Source organism: Carassius auratus, chromosome 27, assembly GCF_003368295.1.
Source record: "Carassius auratus strain Wakin chromosome 27, ASM336829v1, whole genome shotgun sequence".
NCBI lineage: Eukaryota > Metazoa > Chordata > Actinopteri > Cypriniformes > Cyprinidae > Carassius > Carassius auratus.
Window position 1 is genome coordinate 28,270,093 of NC_039269.1, and position 21,650 is coordinate 28,291,742.

Here is a 21,650-nt window from a genome sequence, read left to right on the forward strand (position 1 = left end):
TTTAAGTGTTGGCTATGTATTGGCTATGACTAGATGGCAAATGCTAGCCCTCTCTCTCAGGCGACGTCCCACCGCGTCCCACATGTCTCAGTCAGTCAGACAGACATCCAATAAATAAAATATGAGCCTTTATAGACATAGTGTTTAGTAATACTTATTCAAAAAACAAGATATTTATTTACCCTTCGCAAAACTGTTCAGCTCAGCTGTTGTCTACTGTGCGGCTGCTGTGGAACTTCAGTTGAATCAATGAATATAGAGGGGGCGGAGTTATCAGCTTACTGACAGCTTGAGAATCGAATTAGATTTACACAAGCTCGTTTTAAGAACTTTCATTTGCTAAATATTTGTAAAACAGACATACAGACGTAAATGGTGACCAATAGCATTGAAAAAAAAAAAAACACCACCAAAAAAAAGGGCACTTCGGAGTGTAAGGGCAAAAAGGGCATGTGCTCTGCACAGGTTGAGCCCTACCTGTGCACGTGCCTGTCTGGCAACACTGGACAGAGACAGAGAGGTGCGTGCGCGCGAGACGAAGAGCGAGCGAGCGAGCGAGAGAGAGAGAGGTGCGCTCACGAGACGCAGAGAGAGAGAGAGAGAGAGCGAGAGAGAGAGAGACATGCAGATTCTAAATATTTTTAATTATTGAATTATTTTAATATGTTTTAATGGTATATGAAATGTCACCAATAGTTATTTCTCATTTTATGCCATTATCATAAAAAAAAAAAAAATGAAAGATTACAATTCAGGCTATTTATAGAACGTGCTCGGCGGGCGACTCAGAGACTCCACGGGCACTATGTTGGAGACCACTGCTCTAATATAATTACACAGTAACAAGGACACAAAATAATTTGTAACTCAAAAATATGTTTTTGAAAATTGTAAAAAAAAAAAAAAAAAAAAACTGCCACAACGCTGTGGTGTTTTGAATTGTTTAGTGAATTGCTATGCAATTATGACTCAGATCCTTTCTTCAAGCCAACTGTTTTATCATCCACAAAGTGAAAATATGTCTGATAACAGAATTCATAGGACCCAAAACAAAAAAATATAGAAAAAAGAAAAAAGAACACTTCAAATTTATTTTATCAAGTAAACTTAAGTAAAGTTCAAGTATATTTTTTTCATTATCCAAATTTTTTTTTTCTTTTTTTTTTTTGCAGTTAGTATAGGAATAGTAGTAGAAGTATAATATAGTGTTAATGGCTTAAGGGGTATTTTATTGATCCATTTTTTAAAAGTCTACAAGTAATATATAAACAGTAAACTATAAGTTGTCCACACACTAAACAAAATATTTGTGTTTCAGATGCTGGTTTGGGAAGGAACCTGGAAAGTACATAGACTACATTTATCAGGGGCCTGTGATTTTAGTTCTACTTGTAAGTATTATTTTAATATTGCTTATCTCTGATTTGTGGTTGTCAGTTCTTCCAGCAAATAGAGAAACCGTCTGAAGAATTTGCAAAAAAAGTGAACAAAAATTAAAATTAACTCAAACCATTACAAAGACTGAAATGGCTAAAATGTAATTTAAGAATTAATATCAACAAATAGTCAGCCAGTCCTTTTTTAGAATATCAGCTTTAATAAGATAGCAATGTCTGCTATTTTCAGATAGAGCATTTGAGCTTTAAGATAATTATTGACCTGTTGCTAGATAAGAAGTTTAACCTTTTCTATTTTCTTTATGTAAAAGCATCATGATAATAGTATTTAATGTAAGCCATTCTGCGGGGGCAAACCTATTAGTGTCTTTATGAGCTCTCCACAGCTTTAAATGTCTGCATTTTATGTGCAGAAAAATCTAACTATTTCAGAAAATATACAATCAGTGACCTACATCTCTTTTCTTTCTGTCCGATATAGATCAATTTTGTGTTCCTTTTCAACATTGTGCGCATTTTAATGACAAAGCTGAGGGCCTCGACCACATCTGAAACAATACAATACAGGTAAAGATCTTAAACTAACTATTGATCACTATAACTGTGAAGCGCAAGAGCAGTAAGATGTGTTTGCTTAGGCTAAATTAAATGTTCATCTTCTTGTTCATGTTCAGTAGAGGAATAGTTCTCCCAAAAAGAAATGCTTTGTCATTATTTATATATGTTTTTATTTACTCACTATGTCGTTTAAAAGCTTGTGGCAATTTCCTGCTTGTGATCATGATGTTATACAATATGTAAATGAGAAAAAAAAAATTGCATGTATATGAATCTCAGTGTCGTCTGTATATATGTGAATCATGAAAATCGTTCAGGTACAAACTAAAGAGGCTTAATGACAGATCCCTGAGGAGCCACACTGTTAAGGATAAAAAAGGTTTCCTCATAATCAGATACAGCTAAATCTATTTCATTGCATTAACTGTGAAATTAAAATATGATAGTTTAGAAAAGAGTTTGTTATGGCTTAGTTTACCAAAAGCCTTATATAGATCAAGGAAGACCGCACCTAACTATCTGCTTAAAGTGTTTTAACTTCGTATTGTGATTTAGATTTCTCTGCATGCCTCTTTAGACACTAAACCTTTTATCTGTACTAAACCATATCAAAAAAGCCAATCTTTATCTTTATATAAGTATGTTGTCATGTCAACTTTCATGTTACTTGGTTTTGAGGATTCAGGGTTTAAAGTTTCAGGGTTTTTCGGTTTTTCCACTATTTAAGTCACCATTTTAGATTTAGTTTTTTTTTACTTTTGGCATGAAATCCTAATGTGTGAATGTATCTCAGGGCAATACTTACTTCAGTCAAAGCAGGGAATAAAATGAGACCTTTCATCTGAGTTTGCTGAGAATGCATTTGCAAACATTGCTGTGGCATTTCACTTCATTTGCAAAGCATTAATGGATTGAGACTGAGTCTTAAGGACAAGCTTATGTATAATTAATCTTCTTTAAAAAAATAAAAATAAAAAATAAATAAATAAAGATTAGGATTTCATTGTTGCTTGGATTTCAGATTTCAGCAGAACCCATACTTACGTTAATTATATTTTTTACATTTTCCAAAGAAAACAATGACTTGTACTTAACCTGTGGCAAACTTTCCATAGAATGCTGGCAGAGTGGATGACAGCACCATTTTTTTTTGTCTTTTTATGTGTGGGTTGCTTTTGCTTCAGAAGAATGCTTCATATCATTGAAGTTACTAGTATTATTGTTTGACGTTTTCAACCCAGCATACATGGTCCTATATATTCCTTGCACAAACCATAATACATTGACATTAAAGGAAAGATGCACTAGTGATGTCGTTTTAATAAAAATCAAGGTATTGCGAGTTCAGATGATGTAATTACATTAATTCAAGTTACTTTTTAAGGCTATATCAGTAGGCATACTACAAAAAAAACAACAACAAAAAAAACAGACTTATTTAAAAAAAAATTGTCTTTGATCTTTCAAGCAGTTTGATGCAACTAAGCATGTGTTGCACTCCATCGACCCATGAGAAGTGTAATATAAAGGTCATCCCTGAAAAAAAAAGTGTCTCATATGGCTCCGGGGAGGGAATACAGGCCTCCTGTAGTGAATCAATGCATTTTTGTAAGAAAAATATCCATATTCAAAACATAATAATCACTTTAATCTAGCTTGCGCTCACTGTTATAAAACGGAAGTAGTTCCGGGGAATCATGTATGAGGTCAGCATGCGCATGCACCGATGAGTCCAACATTTGTTAACAGGAGCTGATCACTGAGTCGGCCAGCAATGAACTGGATTTAATGCAATGGATATTAAAATACAAAATATAGTGAAAACACTATTTATTAGCACAATAACAAGATCGGCAGTATAAGACATCAGAATCAGAATGAGCTTTATTGCCAGGTATGTTTACACATCCGAGGAATTTGTTTTCATGACAGAAGCTCCGCAGTACAACAGAATGACAGCGACAGAACATAAAACACATAATAAAAGAATAAAAAATACAAATAAGTAGATAGTGAATGACAATATACAAATTGACAATTGTAGGCAGGTATATTACAAAATGCAGTTATGTATGTACATGTATATTATGTGCAAAATGTAAGTGTATACTAAGTATGTGTGTTAGATAAATAAGTGTATGTGTATATAAATATAAAGTGTAGTGTGTTCCACAGTTATTATCAGCTGTTCATAAGATGGATTGCCTGAGGGAAGAAACTGGTCCTGTGTCTGGTCGTTCTGGTGCTCAGTGCTCTGTAGCGTCGACCAGATGGCAACAGTTCAAAGAGGGAGTGTGCTGGATGTGAGGGGTTCAGAGTGATTTTTACAGCCCTTTTGCTCGCTCTGGATAAGTACAGTTCTTGAATAGAAGGGAGGGTTGTACCGATGATTCGCTCAGCAGTCCGGACTACCCTCTGTAGTCTTCTGAGGTCAGATTTAGAAGCTGAGCTGAACCAGACAGTCACTGAAGTGCAGAGGATGGATTCGATGATGGTGGAGTAGAACTGTTTCAGCAGCTCATGTGGCAGGTTAAACTTCCTCAGCTGGCGGAGAAAGTACAACCTCTGCTGGGCCTTTTTCACAATGGAGTCAATGTGAATGTCCCACTTCAGGTCCTGAGAGATGGTGGTGCCCAGGAACCTGAATGACTCCACTGCAGTCACAGTGCTGTTCATGATGGTGAGTGGGGGGAGTGCAGGGGGGTTTCTCCTGAAGTCCACGATCATCTCCACTGTTTTGAGCGTGTTAAGCTCCAGGTTGTTGAGACTGCACCAGACAGCCAGCTCTTTTACCTCCTGTCTGTAAGCAGACTCGTCACCGTCCTGAATGAGGCCGATGAGTGTGGTGTCATCTGCAAACTTCAGGAGCTTGTCAGAGGGGTCCTTAGATGTGCAATCCTTAGTGTACAGAGAGAAGAGCAGTGGGGAGAGAACGCAGCCCTGGGGAGCTCCGGTGCTGATTGTACTGGTGCTGGATGTGTATTTTCCCAGCCTCACTAGCTGCTGCCTGTCTGTCAGGAAGCTGTTGATCCACTGACAGATGGAGGTGGGCACGGAAAGCTGATTTAGTTTGGGCAGGAGGAGATTTGGGATGATCGTGTTGAAGGCCGAGCTGAAGTCCACAAACAGGATCCTCACATAAGTCCCCGGTCTGTCTAGGTGTTGCAGAACATAATGCAGTCCAATGTTTACTGCATCGTCCACAGACCTGTTTGCTCTGTAGGCAAACTGAAGAGGATCCAGCAAGGGCCCAGTGATGTCCCTCAGGTGGGCCAGCACCAGTCTTTCAAATGACTTCATGACTACAGATGTTAGAGCCACAGGCCTGTAGTCATTTAGTCCTGTAATTTTGGATTTCTTTGGGATGGGGATGATGGTGGAGCGTTTGAAGCATGAAGGGACTTCGCACAGTTCCAGCGATCTGTTGAAGATCTGTGTGAAGATGGGGGCAAGCTGGTCAGCACAGGATTTCAGACAGGCTGGTGTAACACAATCTGGGCCTGGTGCTTTTTTCCTTTTCTGCTTCTGGAAGACCTGGCGCACCGCATCCTCGCTGATCTGAATTGCAGGTGTGGGGGAGAGGGGGGATGCAGGAGGTGAGAATGGTGAGAGTGCTTGATTGGAGAGGTGTTCAGGATGGGTTGCAGGAGCTGTTAATGGTGTGAACGGTAGTTTGGAGAGGCATTCAGGGCTGGATGCAGGAGTTGTGAATGGTGTGAATGGTTTTGTGGGGAGGCGTTCAGGGCAGGTGATGGGTGTTCTTTCAAACCTGCAGTAAAACTCGTTCAGATCGTCTGCCAGTCGTTGATTCTCCACAGTGCTGGGGGGTGGTGTCTTGTAATTGGTGATCTTCTTTAGACTTTTCCACACTGATGCAGAGTCGTTGGAAGTGAACTGAGTCCTTATTTTTTCAGAATAATTCCTCTTTGCCACTTTGATCTCTTTAAAGTGGCAGTACATTAACTTGTAAACACAAAACACAACTAATTTACTTTATAAACTAAGTTAACACATGAACACATGCATTCCCATATTCATACAAAAAAAGGGGGGTTTTGCCAAGGTAGATGTAATTTGTGTGGTGGGGTTCAGAAGATTCAAGGGAAACATGATATAACCCATCTCAAAAAAGGTGTTTTCAGTGTAAAGAGGTGTCTTGAGTGTACATATGTAAATAGGGCAGGGTTTGAATTAGGCAGATCTGAAGAGGCACAATGACACAAAAAGACAAGTGTGAGCATTTTCTATTCTGCTGGCTGTCATATTTTGTCCTCATTTGTTAAGAGGCCAAATTAGACAACCTACTGTATTGAAGGGTAACAAGAAATTAATGGTTTGTAATGGAATGGAAATTATTCAATTTGAAGAGCTTATTGGAGCATGATGTCTCTGGCACACAGTCATTATAGCGAAAATAATCAGAATTCAGCTGCTGTTCTGCAGTTCACACCTGATCACAGGGAGAGCAGGAACTCCATGTTTTTATGTACCTTTGATGGACCTAGTCTTCAGATGTTGAAATGTTACACTATATACTCTTAAGAATAAAGGTTCTTTATTAGTATTGAGGGTTCCATGAAGAAACTTTGACATCCATGGAATCTTTCCATAGCAATTTTTCCATTGCCATTTACAAGTTCCTTGGAAAAAAGATTTAGATTATAAAAGCGTTCCTCGCACTAAGAAATTTTTATTTTTATTTTAAGAACTAAGAACTGAAAGGTTATTTGGGGAACCAAAATTGCTCTTCTACTGCATCGCTACAAAAAACCTTTTTAGAACCTTTATACTTATGAGTGGTACATTTTATATGGTCTGTAACCATGTTAAATTTGGGACATCTGAAAGTAGTTTAAATATATTAAAGCCCTGATTGGTGTGAATTTGTTATTACTGACATGGCTAATAGTTTTCATACATTTTCTCAAGATTTTAAAAAGTAATGAGACTCCAGAGTTAAAGTTAGAAAATGTGTCAAATTAGTTATGTGACATAAATCTAATAATTGTTTTACTCCTCTCCTTCCCTGTTCCATTTTCTCTCTTACTGTGACTGCAGGAAAGCGGTGAAGGCCACTCTAGTGCTTCTGCCTTTACTTGGTATCACATACATGCTGTTCTTTGTGAACCCAGGCGAGGATGACATATCTCAAATTGTGTTTATATATTTCAACTCATTTCTACAGTCCTTTCAGGTCAGTGATACATTATGTCTGCACAGAGATCTTCATGCTCTATCTTGCTCTCTCTCACACATTTCTAGAACTGCAGTTCAGAGAAAATGTTGGTGAAAAAGGATCCCTTGCTTTAAATTTAAGTACCTTATAGCTGACCAAAACTAAAGTCTTTTTTTTAAAGTCTATGTTACAAACATGACTTCATTCAGTCTGTGTTACCAACATGTATTTTGGTCAGTTAATCATATGCCAAAAAACTTATTGGAAACTATTATTATTAAGAAAGTATTATAGAGTAATAATAACACTACATTTCACTTTATTGTAGTAAAGCATATTGTGTAACATGAATGAATTATATTATTTCTTTATATTATTTCTTTATTTTTGCTTATAGCAGTTGTCTTGTGAAAAGATAAAAAAAATCCTGATATTCAGGACTGCAGTGATGATAATAATAACAATAACAAACACAAATATATAGTGCAATCAGCAACAAGTGGAGGAATGTGGGGGTTCTTGTCCTCCCTTTTTCTGCCAATCTTATTTCCCAACCATCTTGTCTTCTTTGATCCATTTTTCCAAAGAAAATAATTTATGAGACATCCCTGAAAGAAACCGAAAGATAGCAAGACTGAAACAGGACATGTGTGTAGGCTTTCACCTGAAATTGCAGTTAGCTATGTTTGGAATGGTAAATGCTCTGCTAAAATATACAGGTGCATCTAAAAAAAGGCTCTTTATTTTTTGTAATTTAATAAAAAAAGCAAACTTATATTGTACATTCATTGCGCACAAACTGAAATATTTTAAGAGTTTTCATGTTTTAAATCTGAGGTTATGATTTACAGCTTAGGAAAATCAAAAAAATCTGTATCTCAAAAAATTTTAATATTCCATTTTGAGCTTGATTAATTTTGAGTATTAATACAGGGTACCTCTTGGGCTAGTTTAGAACATGCAACCACAATTATGGGAAAGACTGCTGACTTGACATTAACACCCTCTAAAAGGAGTGTAAGCCACAGAAGTTCATTGCTGAAAGGGCTGGCTGTTCACAGAGTGCTGTATCAAAATATATTCAGAAGTCTTCAAAAAAAGGGCTATAGCTGTCACATTCCTAGAACCAAGCCACTCCTAAACCAGAAAAAAATGCCAGAAGCATTTCACCTCGGGTAAGGAGAAAAAGAACTGGACTCTTTTCAGATGAAAGTAAATTTAGCACTTCATTTGGAAATCAAACTCTGAAGTCTGGACATGCACAGAATCCAAAGTCCAAAGTTTCTGAGGTCAGAGATGATTTGGGTGCTGTGACATCTGCTGGTGCTGGTCCATTGTGGTCCATTGCTGCCCAAAGTGCCAAAACCACTTCCAAGTGGTGTGCTGACCATGATATTATTGTGCTTGATTGGCCAGCCAACTCACCTGACCTGAACCTCATAGAGAATCTATGAGGTATTGTGAAGAGGAAGATAAGTAACATCTGACAAACAATAGAGAGGAGCTGAAGACTGCTATCAAAGCAACCAGAGCTTTAATAACGCCTTATCAGTGCCACAGGCTGATCACCTCCATGCCACACCACACTGAAGCAGTATTTGGGTATAATGATTGGGTATAAGAAGAGCTTCATAGAGTGGCAGTTGAAGTTATCATCATCTACAGTGCATAATATCATGCAAAGTTTCAGAGAATCTGGAACAATCTCTGTGAGTAAGGGTCAAGGCCAGAAAACCATACTGGATGCCTGTGATCTTCGGCTCTTAGATGGCACTGCATCACATACAGGAATGATACTGTAATTGAAATCATAACATGGGCTCAGGAATACTTCCAGAAAACATTGTCGGTGAACACTATCCACCGTGCCATTCACCGTTGCCGGCTAAAAGGTCAAAGGTAAAAAAATAAGCCATATCTAAACATGATCTAGAAGCGCAGGTGTTTTCTCTGGGACAAGGCTCATTTAAAACGGGCTGTGGCAAAGTGGAAAACTGTTCTGTGGTCAGACGAATTAAAGTCTGAAGTTCTTTTTGGAAAACTGGGACGCCATGTCATCCGGACTAAAGAGGACAAGGACAATCCAAGTTGTTATCAGCGCTCAGTTCAGAAGCCTGCATCTCTGATGGTTTGGGGTTGCATGAGTGTGTGTGGCATGGGAAGCTTACACATCTGGAAAGATGAGCACCATCAATGCTGAAAGATATATCCCAGTTCTAGAACAACATATGCTCCCATCCAGACATCGTCTCTTTCAGGCAAGACCTTGTATTTTCCATCATGACAATGACAGACCACATACTGCATCAATTACAACATCATGGCTGCGTAGGAGGAGGATCCTGGTACTGAAATGGCCTGCAGTCCAGATCTTTCACACATAGAAAACATTTGGTGCATCATAAAGAAGACGGTGTAACAAAGAAGACCTAAGACAGTTGAGCAACTAGAAGACTGTATTAGTCAAGAATGGGACAACATTCCTATTCCTAAACTTGAGCAGCTTGTCTCCTCAGTCCCCAGACGTTTGCAGACTGTTATAAAAAGAAGAGAGGATGCCACACAGTGGTAAACATGGCCTTGTCCCAACGTTTTTGAGATGTGTAGATGCCACGAAATTTAAAATCAACTTATTTTTCCTTTAAAATGATACATTTTTTTTCTGTTTAAACATTTGATATTTCATTTATGTTGTATTCTGAATAAAATATTAAAATGTTTAAATACCACATCATTGCATTCTGTTCTTATTCACAATTTGTACAGTGTCCCAACTTTTTTGGAATCGGGTTTGTATATTATGAATGATTATTTTTTTATTTAAAAACACATGTAAAAATTAAAAAAGATTATTACTCTTACAGATTACTGTGATCATTACAGTTTTTGGTACAGTACAGTGATACAGTCTTTAATGTCACATGATCCTTCAGAAATAATTATTATATGCTGACTTTTTCTATTCTATCTGTTTTCTTTTGATTTATTATATTATTTAAAAGTCCTTGCTATGTGTGCTGTGTTTAAGCTAACTGAGACTTGTTATAGCACTTATATATCATTGCTCCTTTTGTTGTTTTTGATTGCTTCTACTGTTCGCATTTGTAAGTCACTTTGGATAAAAGCATCTACTAAATGACTAAATGTAAACGTAAATGTAAAAGTTACAAGTGGCAATGTTTTGGTCGAAGACCTTCATCAGGAAAACACACATACAGTATATGCAAAGGCAACAGCTCAGTAAGTGTTCAGATTCAATTTCCAATTGATTAAACCTGTTAGCAAAGTCAATCATGTGACCAGCTATAGTATATCACAATTAAAACAAGACGACCACATTGAAGCAAAAAATGTAAATACAAACACAGTTCCAAATATCCCCAGACCATAATATGGCATAATATGGTATACACAGCTATCACAATCAAAATTACACTTACATTAGCCAAACAAAATGACAAAAGCCATAAAGTAAGATGTGACCAAAGCAAATTTTAAAAGGCATTGTATGCTGAAAAAAAAATACAGTGTTTTCACAACAATACTGTGGTTACATTTTGAAACAGTAATTTAATGTAAATGTTTTGTAAATGGAGATCATTTCAAATACACGTTACTGAATCAAACTTGCCTTCAACATTTGGCCATACATTTTCATCAACATCACAGTGAATATCCTTACCTTACCTATCCTTAGCACTGTGGGTAAAAAGCTTGTTGCATGACAAATCCAGGCTTAACATTGCTTCAAAATTGTCACTGCAAGCCTTACACCACCATGCAGAGTAGTATTACTCTATTTGATTGAGGAAAGAGGAATATGGTATAAAATTGAGACTCATGAACTGTGGATGAGCCCGAAACCATTTTCGAAATAGCTCTGCATGGTGGAAATTGATATTGTTACAGTAGGTGGCCAACCAAATAATTGACAGCTTCAGTGATTATAAAGGGAGCCTCCTTTACTTCCTTTCATATAATTTAATAAAAAATAAATAAAAAATAAATTGCAGCAACATTTAAATGCAGATGTGTATCATATTATATTAAGGCTCATTATGGATGATAGATGTAAATTTAATATAAACCTGCGATTAGTTGAATAAGGTCAAATGAACGACTAGTAACTCGAAAAATCTTACGAGGAGACAGACCTATTAAATACCCTCTAAACATCCTTGTTAAAGATTTTAAAGCATTTTATACACTTTGAATAAATTCTGCTTTCAGATTGGTCCGTAATGGAGAGATGCATGATTTTTTCCTCTGAAACACAAAAAAATGCTATTTTATGTTTTGAGAATGGCCAACCCTTCTCTGTAGATATCGTTGCTTCTGGTTTGTTCATTGTAAATCACATAAAGTCTACAAAATATATTGTCTCCAAAAACCTCTGGTGTTTTTTTGTTTGTTTGTTTTTTCACGTCTGTAACCCATGTGTGTTTCCCAAATCTAAAATAGCCTATAAAACATGTTCATAGATGGATACTTTACTGATGTCTGGACTCTATTTGGGATTTAGAAAAACATAAAGAGATGGTTCAATATATAGGTAATGAATAGGGTATATTCTGTGAGAATATTGTATGGATTTTTTTTAGTTAAGGCAACTTCCTCTGAAATTAAGTTCTAATAACTAATACACTATTTTGCGCTACAGTAGTCAACATTTGAAGTGGATCAAAACCAACTTATAAAAAGTTGTCCTAAAACCAATATGACAATGCAATTGTTCTACTTTGCCTAAAACCTGCTCGGCAAGTTTGAAACCCTCATAAGTCACCGTCCATATGAAAAACCAAGAGATTCACGTTTATTTCAAGCCCCACAATCTTTACAGAACTATCCCCAAAAAATCCCAACCCCCTTCAGCTGGAGTGAATTCGGTCTGTGTTTTGGCCACGAGGAACTCACAGCAGCCATATTCTTTCCATTCAATATTTTCTCGCAGCACATATTATTGTTTTCATCAGACCATAATAATAACAAATTATCAGTTGATAATTAATCATTATTTTTGTGAAAATCGTTGTTTGTGGTTGTAGGCGTTTGCGGAAGGCTTTAAGACCAAGCGGAATCCTCCGTCAGCTGCTTCCGCTTAACAGCGAGCGTGACTCGCGGTAACTGACCCAGATTCACTGTCCGCGGTTTAACTTTACAAAATCAGTTTGAGGCGAATACAAATTATTGATCATGACCCCAACATTTAGCAAGGAAGGAAAACATTCATCCTACCTGCAGGAAGACGTATTTCATTGTAAATTAATGCTGTTAAATAGAGAGAGAGAGAGAGAGAGAGAGAGAGAGAGAGAGAGAGAGAGAAACCTAATGTAGGCTATTCTTAAACTTGGACCTCATTAGGCTATATTGAAGTACAAATCCAAACACCAGAAGCAACCTACATTCTCTAAGTGTTCTTTCATTGAAAAGTATGCATTTTATTTATTCACAGGCAATATGGTTTAAATAATATTTTTGTTCAAAACTGTAAGTGCCACTGTTTTAAAAAATTCTTTATTGACTGACGTTTCATAGACCTTGTTATGCTTTAAAATCCCATGCCATTTGTAATGTCACAGTCTTTTCACCTCCTAAATTACTACCGCAGTTCTATAATGGTAAAATTTACAATTATTTGTTTTTATTTATAAATTTTTTTAGAATAATTGTAGCCTACATAAATGTTTTTTCAACTCTAATGATGATGTAATTATCTTTTGACTCCCCTGACAGTGGCACCTTCCTAAAAAAAATTTAAATAAAATTAATAAAATTAATAAAATTAAAAAAATAGTTTGTAGGAGATATGTGAACGAATAATAGATTAAAAAAAAAAAAAAAAAAAAAAGTGTGTGCTTGGTTTGCGAAATGGAAATGAATACATCTCGTAAAACATGATAGGATGAAAAAGTCATGAAACTAACAATATAATTAGATTTTTTTAAATGAACAATTCCTGTATAAAATTGGACAGCAACCTTTATATCAAACATTTTGAGATCTTCCACAGCTGAGCAACGCGGGAGGCAGGTTCTGCTCCAGAGCACGCAAAGTGAATGTGATGCACAAAGTCATTATAACAACATACACAAAACTTGTAAATAGTTAACAACATAGCCTAGATTAGGCCCAGACTCTGTTCCTAAGTATACATTGTAATTTTTTTGTACCCACAGTAACAGATTTTAACCTATTTATTACCCATTTTCGTTTGCTTCATGGTTTTGTTGTTGTTGTTGTTGTTTAAACATGCTAAAAAATTGCATTTTATTACATTCAGAAATAATACCGCAGGCCTAATAATGTTATAGGCTAATGTACCAACAGGATATTTTTAGTTCCCTTCACTTTACAACAAATCCTTTAAATGTAACAAATTTATCAGAACAGAACAAGAAATAAAAATATATAATTATAATGGATAAATATTATTGCAGTATATAATAATATAGGCTTAGCTATAAACAATTTGTTTCATATTCACATGGGCGTAGCAAGCTTTTCAAAAGTGTGGGGGATGGATGTGGTTTGTTTATAAACAATAAAAATTATGAACACATTGACAGAGGGGTACAAAATGCAGGGCTTAAAGTTATCTGGCACTGTGCGGGATTTCCGGGTTGCAGCGTTTGGCTGGGAAAAAAATTATCCTACATTAAAAGAAAAAAAAAAGAAGAAAAAAAATCAGAAAAGGGGAGAAAAAAACGCCCACAAAAAGCTTTTTCTCTGGTGGTATAAATAATGTAACAATTTACTGTTTTTAAACATTAAAATAATATACACTTTTATTTCATAGTTTTTCAACAGGTATGCAAACAATATCCCAATAATAGCAATTAGCATTAGTCTAAAAAACTAAATATAATACCGAAAACACTCGACATGTCAACAAAACGATTAACAGAACATCTTCCCAAACACATATCAAGCTTCTTTAAAAACCTCTAAAGCATAAACACTCATTCAAAGTACCTGGAAAAGGGAGATGTAAATAACCATAAGTTCCCACCTCCTTAGCACGCGCTGACCGATAACACCCCAAGAGAGGCGGGACTTAAGGCAGAACAGCTAATCATCAGCCGATCACACTCAAAGCCGGTGTCAGAGGTGTCTGAGCGGTCAGAGAAATGGAGGAACGACTGTAAGTAAGGCGTTTTGCAAAACTGCTGAAAAATTGCCGAAAATGTGCGGGTGTCGAACCCTCTCACCGGGAAAAGTGTGGGTGTTAAAACCCCCACATCCCCCACGGGTGCGACGCCCCTGCATATTCATATGGTCATATTCATATGGTCATTCATTCATTATGCACCCTCATCACATCATATACTTCAAAAACAAACACAACACATAAAACAAGTCTATAAATAGAACAATAAAGAATAAAAAAAGAAATAAGAATACTACAAAAATGAAAATTACAATCAAACATTTAATGTTAAACATTTCTAATATTATCAAGTAACTAAAACTTTTAAGGATGTTACAATGTTATATTATAATGTTATTGTTGTATTACTTAGTCCGTTCATCTGTGTTTACAAACCAACATTTTACAATTACATTCAGTTCGCAATCCATCCCTTTGCTCCACCTGATGGTAGTTTCGGGAATGATTTTAACAAGCAAATGACTTGCAGTTAACACCGCGGACCTCTGGCGGTTGTATTACCCATTCCGGTTGTCCATCTACTGTAAATTGTAACTATGGCAGACTGGTTTTCTTGGTTGAATGTTTGATGATGGAGCTGACAGCTTAGCTTTGTAGGTTATTTTGAATTAATTTGGCAGCTTCTGCCATGCTTCTGTTAACCACATGATCAAGGATGGCAAAGTCCTGACTAACGAACTGATGAGTTGAATTAGAAGTGTTTTGTTAAGGAGACATAAAAAATGTGCACAGTTGGATATTCCCCGGGAGAACCACTGCAATAGTTTACATCTTGCTGCACAATAAATAGACAAGAGGGATCTAGATTTGGATCTGTATGAGAGAGCATAAATATTACAGCTAGATCTAAGAGTAAGAGTAATGCCCATAACATTGATTATTAGTCTGATAAACAATTAGTACAATAATTTAATACATTTTATACAGATTTGATGTGGAGGATTTTTACCAGTGAAATCAATGGGTTGAGACCATTCATAATAAGTGTAATAACTTTTTTTTGAATCTGCTGGATGTTATACAAGGTTTTAAAGAGAGCAAGGTGATGAAATCTTCTTGTCCAGATAAGATTGGAGGACATCTACTGAATATGTGCAGATCATCTGGATCCTGTTTCCTATAATATTTTCCAAAGTCGCTTAATCTTCAAAAAATACCTCATTTGTGCAAAGAGGCCATAGTAATGCCTGTAGGAAAGATAAAATATCCAAAACTTCAAATGATTTCAGACCCGTTTGCTCTAACATCCTTGGTGATGAAATGTTGGTCAGGTATGAAGTTTTATTGGCAACTGTTTTTAGATGCCTTGCAGAAATGACAAGCTAGATGATGAGTTGAGGATGCCTTAACTGCCTTAAAAATGATTATGAAACACAAAGGGAGGTAAACCACTAAAAACATAAAAGACTGTTCTTTGTAGACTTCTCTTCTGCTTTTAATACTATGCAGCCACATGTTTTAGTAAGGAAATTCATTCAGATTTTTAATTGGAGTTCAAGATTGTAGTTTTAAATTTTTAGGTAAAAAAACCCCAAATGGTACACAGATTAATTAGCCTTAGGCTGAAGGAAATGTAAATTCGTGTCTGTACAGTAGAGGGCGCAGCTCAAACCTTTCAGTTGCGATGCCAGCCAATAAATTGGAAAAAACTGGCGTTACTTATTTGGAAAAGTAACTCACAGATATTTCTTGCAAATTAAAGAATAATGCATTACTTTAGTTACTAGATGAAAAAAAAGCCAGTTGATTAGTAACTCTTGTGTGGGCCACTTTTGTACTTTAGTGTATGCTTTAGCCCCAACAATGTACAAGACTGTAATTGTTGGTTTGTTGATGAAATATGTCATGGTGAATGATTTTATTAGATGCTGTGACAATGATTTTTGTTGATGTGAAAAAAAAAAGACTAAAGACATGACAATTAACTGAAGATCCAACCTTTCTGTTCCACAACCAACTTACAAAAAAGGTCAAATGGTGGAAAGGGTTTGCAGCTACAAATATCTTGGAATCACTGTTGACAAGATGCGTTTTGATGTGCATGCTGAGGCAGTATGAAATGCCAGCAGCGATTTCACTCTCTACAGAGGTTCTCTACATTGGAATATTAGCAGAACTCTAATGCCCACGTATTATATCTCTTACACTGAATATGACATATATATATATATTTTTTTTTTCATTGAATAGTGTTTTGTTAATTAGTGTGGCAAGATCATACTTGTTAAACATATTAGATTATCAATTATCTTTGAATGGCCTGTTTTGCAGAGAGCAAGAGCTATTCTTGGTGATGCAAATAACCCACTGTTTACATTTTTTTGTAGTGCTTCCTTCTGCCTAGACTAAAAAGCAGTCAGTATAAGTAGATTTGGCTTATTTGTTTTGACTTGCTCCAGACTATCTGACTATATTTAAACATTTTGTTAGAGGCATATAGTAAGGAAATCAGGCCTTTTTTATTAGCTGTTTGTGGACTGAAGTGCTAGAGGAAAGTGTTATCATGTCCAGAAAATCAGGACGCTGCTTTTGCATGCAGGACCGCCTGCAGGATTTCATCTGACTCTACACAGAGAGGGGGGATTTTTTGCACAAAAACAAAACAAAAACATCAGAAATATTGTTCAAAATTCAACTCTGAGAGAACTTTTTTCACAGCATGTAAATTGTTTTGCAAGATCAAGTTTTATGCAACAGATCTAGTTTATTGAAAAACACAAATTACAATTTGATGTAATTTGGTCATATTTAATTGATTACACAAACATTTTCATTACTTTCATGGAATCACTCATCCATTAACTGCTTGGCCACTAAATATAGCATATATGCATGCTTGTACATGTACATATATATATATATATATATATATATATATATATATACAGGTGCATCTCAATAAATTAGAATGTCGTGGTAAAGATAATTTATTTCAGTAATTCAACTCAAATTGTGAAACTTGTGTATTAAATAAATTCAATGCACACAGATGGAAGTAGTTTAAGTCTTTGGTTCTTTTAATTGTGATGATTTTGGCTCACATTTAACAAAAACCCACCAATTCTCAAAAAATCGAATATGCTGACATACCAATCAGCTAATCAACTCAAAACACTGCAAAAGTTTCCTGAGCCTTCAACATGGTCTCTCAGTTTGGTTCACTAGGCTACACAATCATGGGGAAGACTGCTGATCTGACAGTTGTCCAGAAGATAATCATTGACACTCTTCACAAGGAGGGTAAGACACAAACATTCACTACCAAAAAAGCTGGCTGTTCACAGAGTGCCGTATCCGAGTATGTTAACAGAAAGTTGAGTGGAAGGAAAAAGTGTGGAAGAAAAAGTTGCACAACCAAGAGTTACGCAGCCTTATGAGGATTGATTCAAGATTCAAGATTTTATTTGTCACATACAAGTTGAACATACAACAAGCAGTGAAAAGTAGGTCTGGCATACTCTTTTTAGACTATGAAAAAAGAGAATATTACATACAAATGAAGAAATCCGAAAAAAAGAGAAAAAAAGAAGAATTAAATACAAATAATGAAATCTGCACAATATATTAAACTACTACACAGATAATGTGTAGCGATGGTTCAAGAACTGCTATACAGATGATGTGCAGAGATGTAAACAATGTGCAGATGAGTTGCATAGTTGGGTTGTCATGAAAAAGTGCAGTGTGCAAAGAGTTATTGGGTAACCCTACACTACCAGAGTCTCTAAAGTGTAGTGTGTTTAATGTCCATTGTTTAGGAGTCTGAAAGCATTAGCGAAGAAATTCCTGAGCCTCTCCATTAGTCAAGAAAAATCGATTTAAGAATTTGAGTGAACTTCACAAGGAATGGACTGAGGTTGGGGTCAGTGCATCAAGAGCCACCACACACAGATGTGTCAAGGAATTTGCTGAATCACAGACAACATCAGAGGCGTCTTATCTGGGCTAAGGAGAAGAAGAACTGGACTGTTGACCAGTGGTCCAAAATCCTCTTTTCAGAGGAGAGCAAGTTTCGTATTTCATTTGGAAACCAAGCTCTGGAGGAAGGCTGGAGAAGCTCATAGCCCAAGCTGCTTGAAGACCAGTGTTAAGTTTCCACAGTCTGTGATAATTTGGGGTGCAATATCATCTGCTGGTGTTGGTCCATTGTGTTTTTTGAGAACCAAAGTCACTGCACCCATTTACTAAGAAATCTTGGAGCACTACATGCTTCCTTCTGCTGACCAGCTTTTGAAGATGCTGATTTAATTTTCCAGCAGGATTTGGCACCTGCCCACACTGCTAAAAGCACCAAAAGTTGGTTAAATGACCATGGTGTTGGTGTACTTGACTGTCCAGCAAACTCACCAGACCTGAACCTCAGAGAGAATCTATGGACTATTGTCAAGAGGAAGAGGAGAAACAAGAGACCAGACAATGCAGATGAGCTGAAGACCACTGTCAAAGAAACCTGGGCTCCCAGACCACCTCAGCAGAGCCACAAACTGATCACCTCCATGCCACGCTGAATTGAGGCAGCAATTAAAGCAAAAGGAGCCCCTACCAAGTACTGAGTACATGTAAAGTAAATGAAGATACTTTCCAGAAGGCCAACAATTCACAAAAAAAAAAATGTTTATATTGGTCTTATGAAGTATTCTAATTTAAGATAGTAAATTGGTGGGTTTATGTTAAATGTGAGCCAAAATTATCATATAGTGTCAGCATTCTAAGTACAGAATTTAAATTGCCAATAGGTGGTGAAAATGTCACCATCTTTATGAGTCAATGTTCCATTCATTCAACCGATTCATTCAATCTAGACTATTCATTCAGGAGCGAGGCAAGTGACAGCATCCCCATATTTCCACTAATGCTTTTTATTCCATGCTAAAAACATTTATGGCTAGACTAAATCATTTAGGGCTCAAAACGTAAGCCATTTTTAAGTATCCAAATAACTGTTTTACTAAGAAAACCTTAGTGAGCATAAGAAACCACCTCAGATGGTTCAATGGGAATGGTTTGTCCAATTCAGTGAAAATAAAGAACTGACGCAAAAGAATGATTAATTCACAAATTATAGAGACACACGTAACAACTGCTGAATAATTTGCAGGGAAAACGTATGCACTTATGGTACACACAGCATACAGCTGTACAGCTGCAGGTACCACTGTTGCATGTTTTTGGTCTGGAGAAGAATACTGCTTGATTGCAAATCAAACAAACGAGCAGCAGTTTCGCTCTGGCTCCGAGATGGGATGCGGTTTTTGAAAATATAATATTCACTTAGAGGATCCACTAAACACTTTCATTCAGATAGGTTATTTTTTTACATTTTAAAAAGCATGCAACTCTCCACACAAAGTAAAATTATAAGTGGAATCAGAAGACCTTGCTGATAGGCATAGATATTACGTTAGAGAGAATGTGCTAACAATAGTGATAATATACTAGCCCCACTGATAAAAAACAACCCCCCCCCAAAAAACACCCTATGCATATAAATCATTGTACCAATGTAAACTGGATATGATGAGTGTCATTAAATATGGTAAAGTTTGAGGCACGCAGCTATGAAACGTAGTTTTTATGCTATTTTAATTTATATATATTGTTTTGTCATGCACAAATTAGCGGGTTCAAATTTGCCCAAATAATGTTACAAGAATGGATTCTTGATAACAGAGAGTTATATTGGTAAATAACATGAATTTGTTAAAATCAATTAAAGGTAAAACAAGTAGCACATTTCAAAATAATAATTATTTTTAACTGTAACTCTTTGTGCTCTCTTGAACCGCAAATATAAATAAAGCTGAAAAGGAAGAAGTGGATGCAAGATCATAAAGCAGCTTTGAATTAGATTCCCGACTCTGTCACCATCTATTCGTTACAAAGAAGCGTTAGTGGCACGTTACTAATTGATTACATTTCTAAAAAAAATATATCATATTTATATAATTTCTCACTGTGGCTCTGCTGTGTTGCAGTTTGCTGTCAATAGTTAGAGTGGGTGAGAGTTTGCTATTCTGAAATGCAGCAAAAGTGTAGGCACACAGAGCATCCAACATCAGCGGCCCGTCACTGGATTAATGTCTATGTGGGAGTCCAGGCCCTTGTTATTAGATATTTATTTATTTCCTTCACTGTGTGCTAAAATGTCACAGCAAGACTCTATTTTATTTTAGAATAGACAGTCTGTAGAAGTAAAAAAGTAGAAAATTTAAATATAAAAAACATATCACTATAAATTATAAGGTGTCTTTTACTTACAAAAAAACAAATAGTACAGGTGCATTTCAATAAATCAGAATGTCGTGGAAAAGTTCATTTATTTCAGTTATTCAACTCAAATTGTGAAACTCAAATAAGTCTTTGGTTCTTTTAATTGTGATGATTTTGGTTCACATTGAACAAAACAATATATAATTTAGCAAACCAACCACTTCCCATTGCACACTATCTTGAAACATACATGCCTTTTAGGCTGCTATGCTCTTAAATTAAGCATTTGATACAATACTTACTCTGTACATCCTTTTTTGTTGTTGGCAAATATACATCTGGCAAATACAATTCTTGCCAAATATGCATTTGCTGTTATTACTATCTGCTGGTTGGGTTAAGGGTATGACGTGTGAAGTGAAGTGAAGTATCATCTGAAGTGTGTGTGTGTGTGTGTGTGTCAGATGGCCTCCTCCTCCATTTAACTCAGGACCTAGCTAATGAATTTGCCCTTAACAGTACAGTAGCAATTCAAGAGGATTGCTTCATTAAAAATGTAATTATGGAAAATGGTAGGGACTTGTCAGCGGACTGTCTGAGATTTGTGAGATCTGAAAGATTTGTGAGATATTGAACAATGTGTCTCTAATGAGTCTCTAACTGTTTTTCGACACAAGACAGACACAAATGTAGTAAAACATTGTACTGATGTAAAAGACAGACAAAAGAGGTACTAACTCAACACAACTGCTAAATGAATGCATCATCTTATGGGGAGATAAAACTTTGTTTCTCTTCACAGACTAATAATGTGAAGAACCTTATTCCACATTTAAGAATTAAATGAAAGATGGCATTTAGCATGAAACTTTGAATATGAAGAACTGATCTTCTGGTGCAGCCAGTGATCTGGTACATGTAGATGAGGCCCTGAGGTGGGTCCAGAAGGTCCTTAGGATCTGGAACATGCTGATGAATGTACCTTGAAGTGAAGGTTTGCTCACTGGAGCTTGACTTTGTTGCAGATGTGCCTGTATGGTCTTCTCTTAGAGCCAGAGGCTTGAGAGTCTGGTCAATCTCCATATGACATTGATTCAGAGTCATGTCATGCTGTATGTGTTGTTGCTTCATAAGCTGAAAG

At 36.2% G+C, this 21,650-nt stretch overlaps 1 protein-coding gene across 1 annotated transcript in view; it reads left to right on the forward strand.

Annotated features, from left to right (window-relative positions):
• The window catches only part of LOC113046122 (corticotropin-releasing factor receptor 2-like), a 106,345-nt gene that overhangs the window by 68,575 nt on the left and 16,120 nt on the right, over positions 1-21,650 (forward strand). Inside the window, exons 8-10 of the mRNA XM_026207006.1 lie at positions 1,319-1,391; positions 1,879-1,964; positions 7,014-7,149. Of these exons, the coding sequence (XP_026062791.1) occupies positions 1,319-1,391; positions 1,879-1,964; positions 7,014-7,149 (295 nt within the window). The remainder of the gene's footprint in view (positions 1-1,318; positions 1,392-1,878; positions 1,965-7,013; positions 7,150-21,650) is intronic.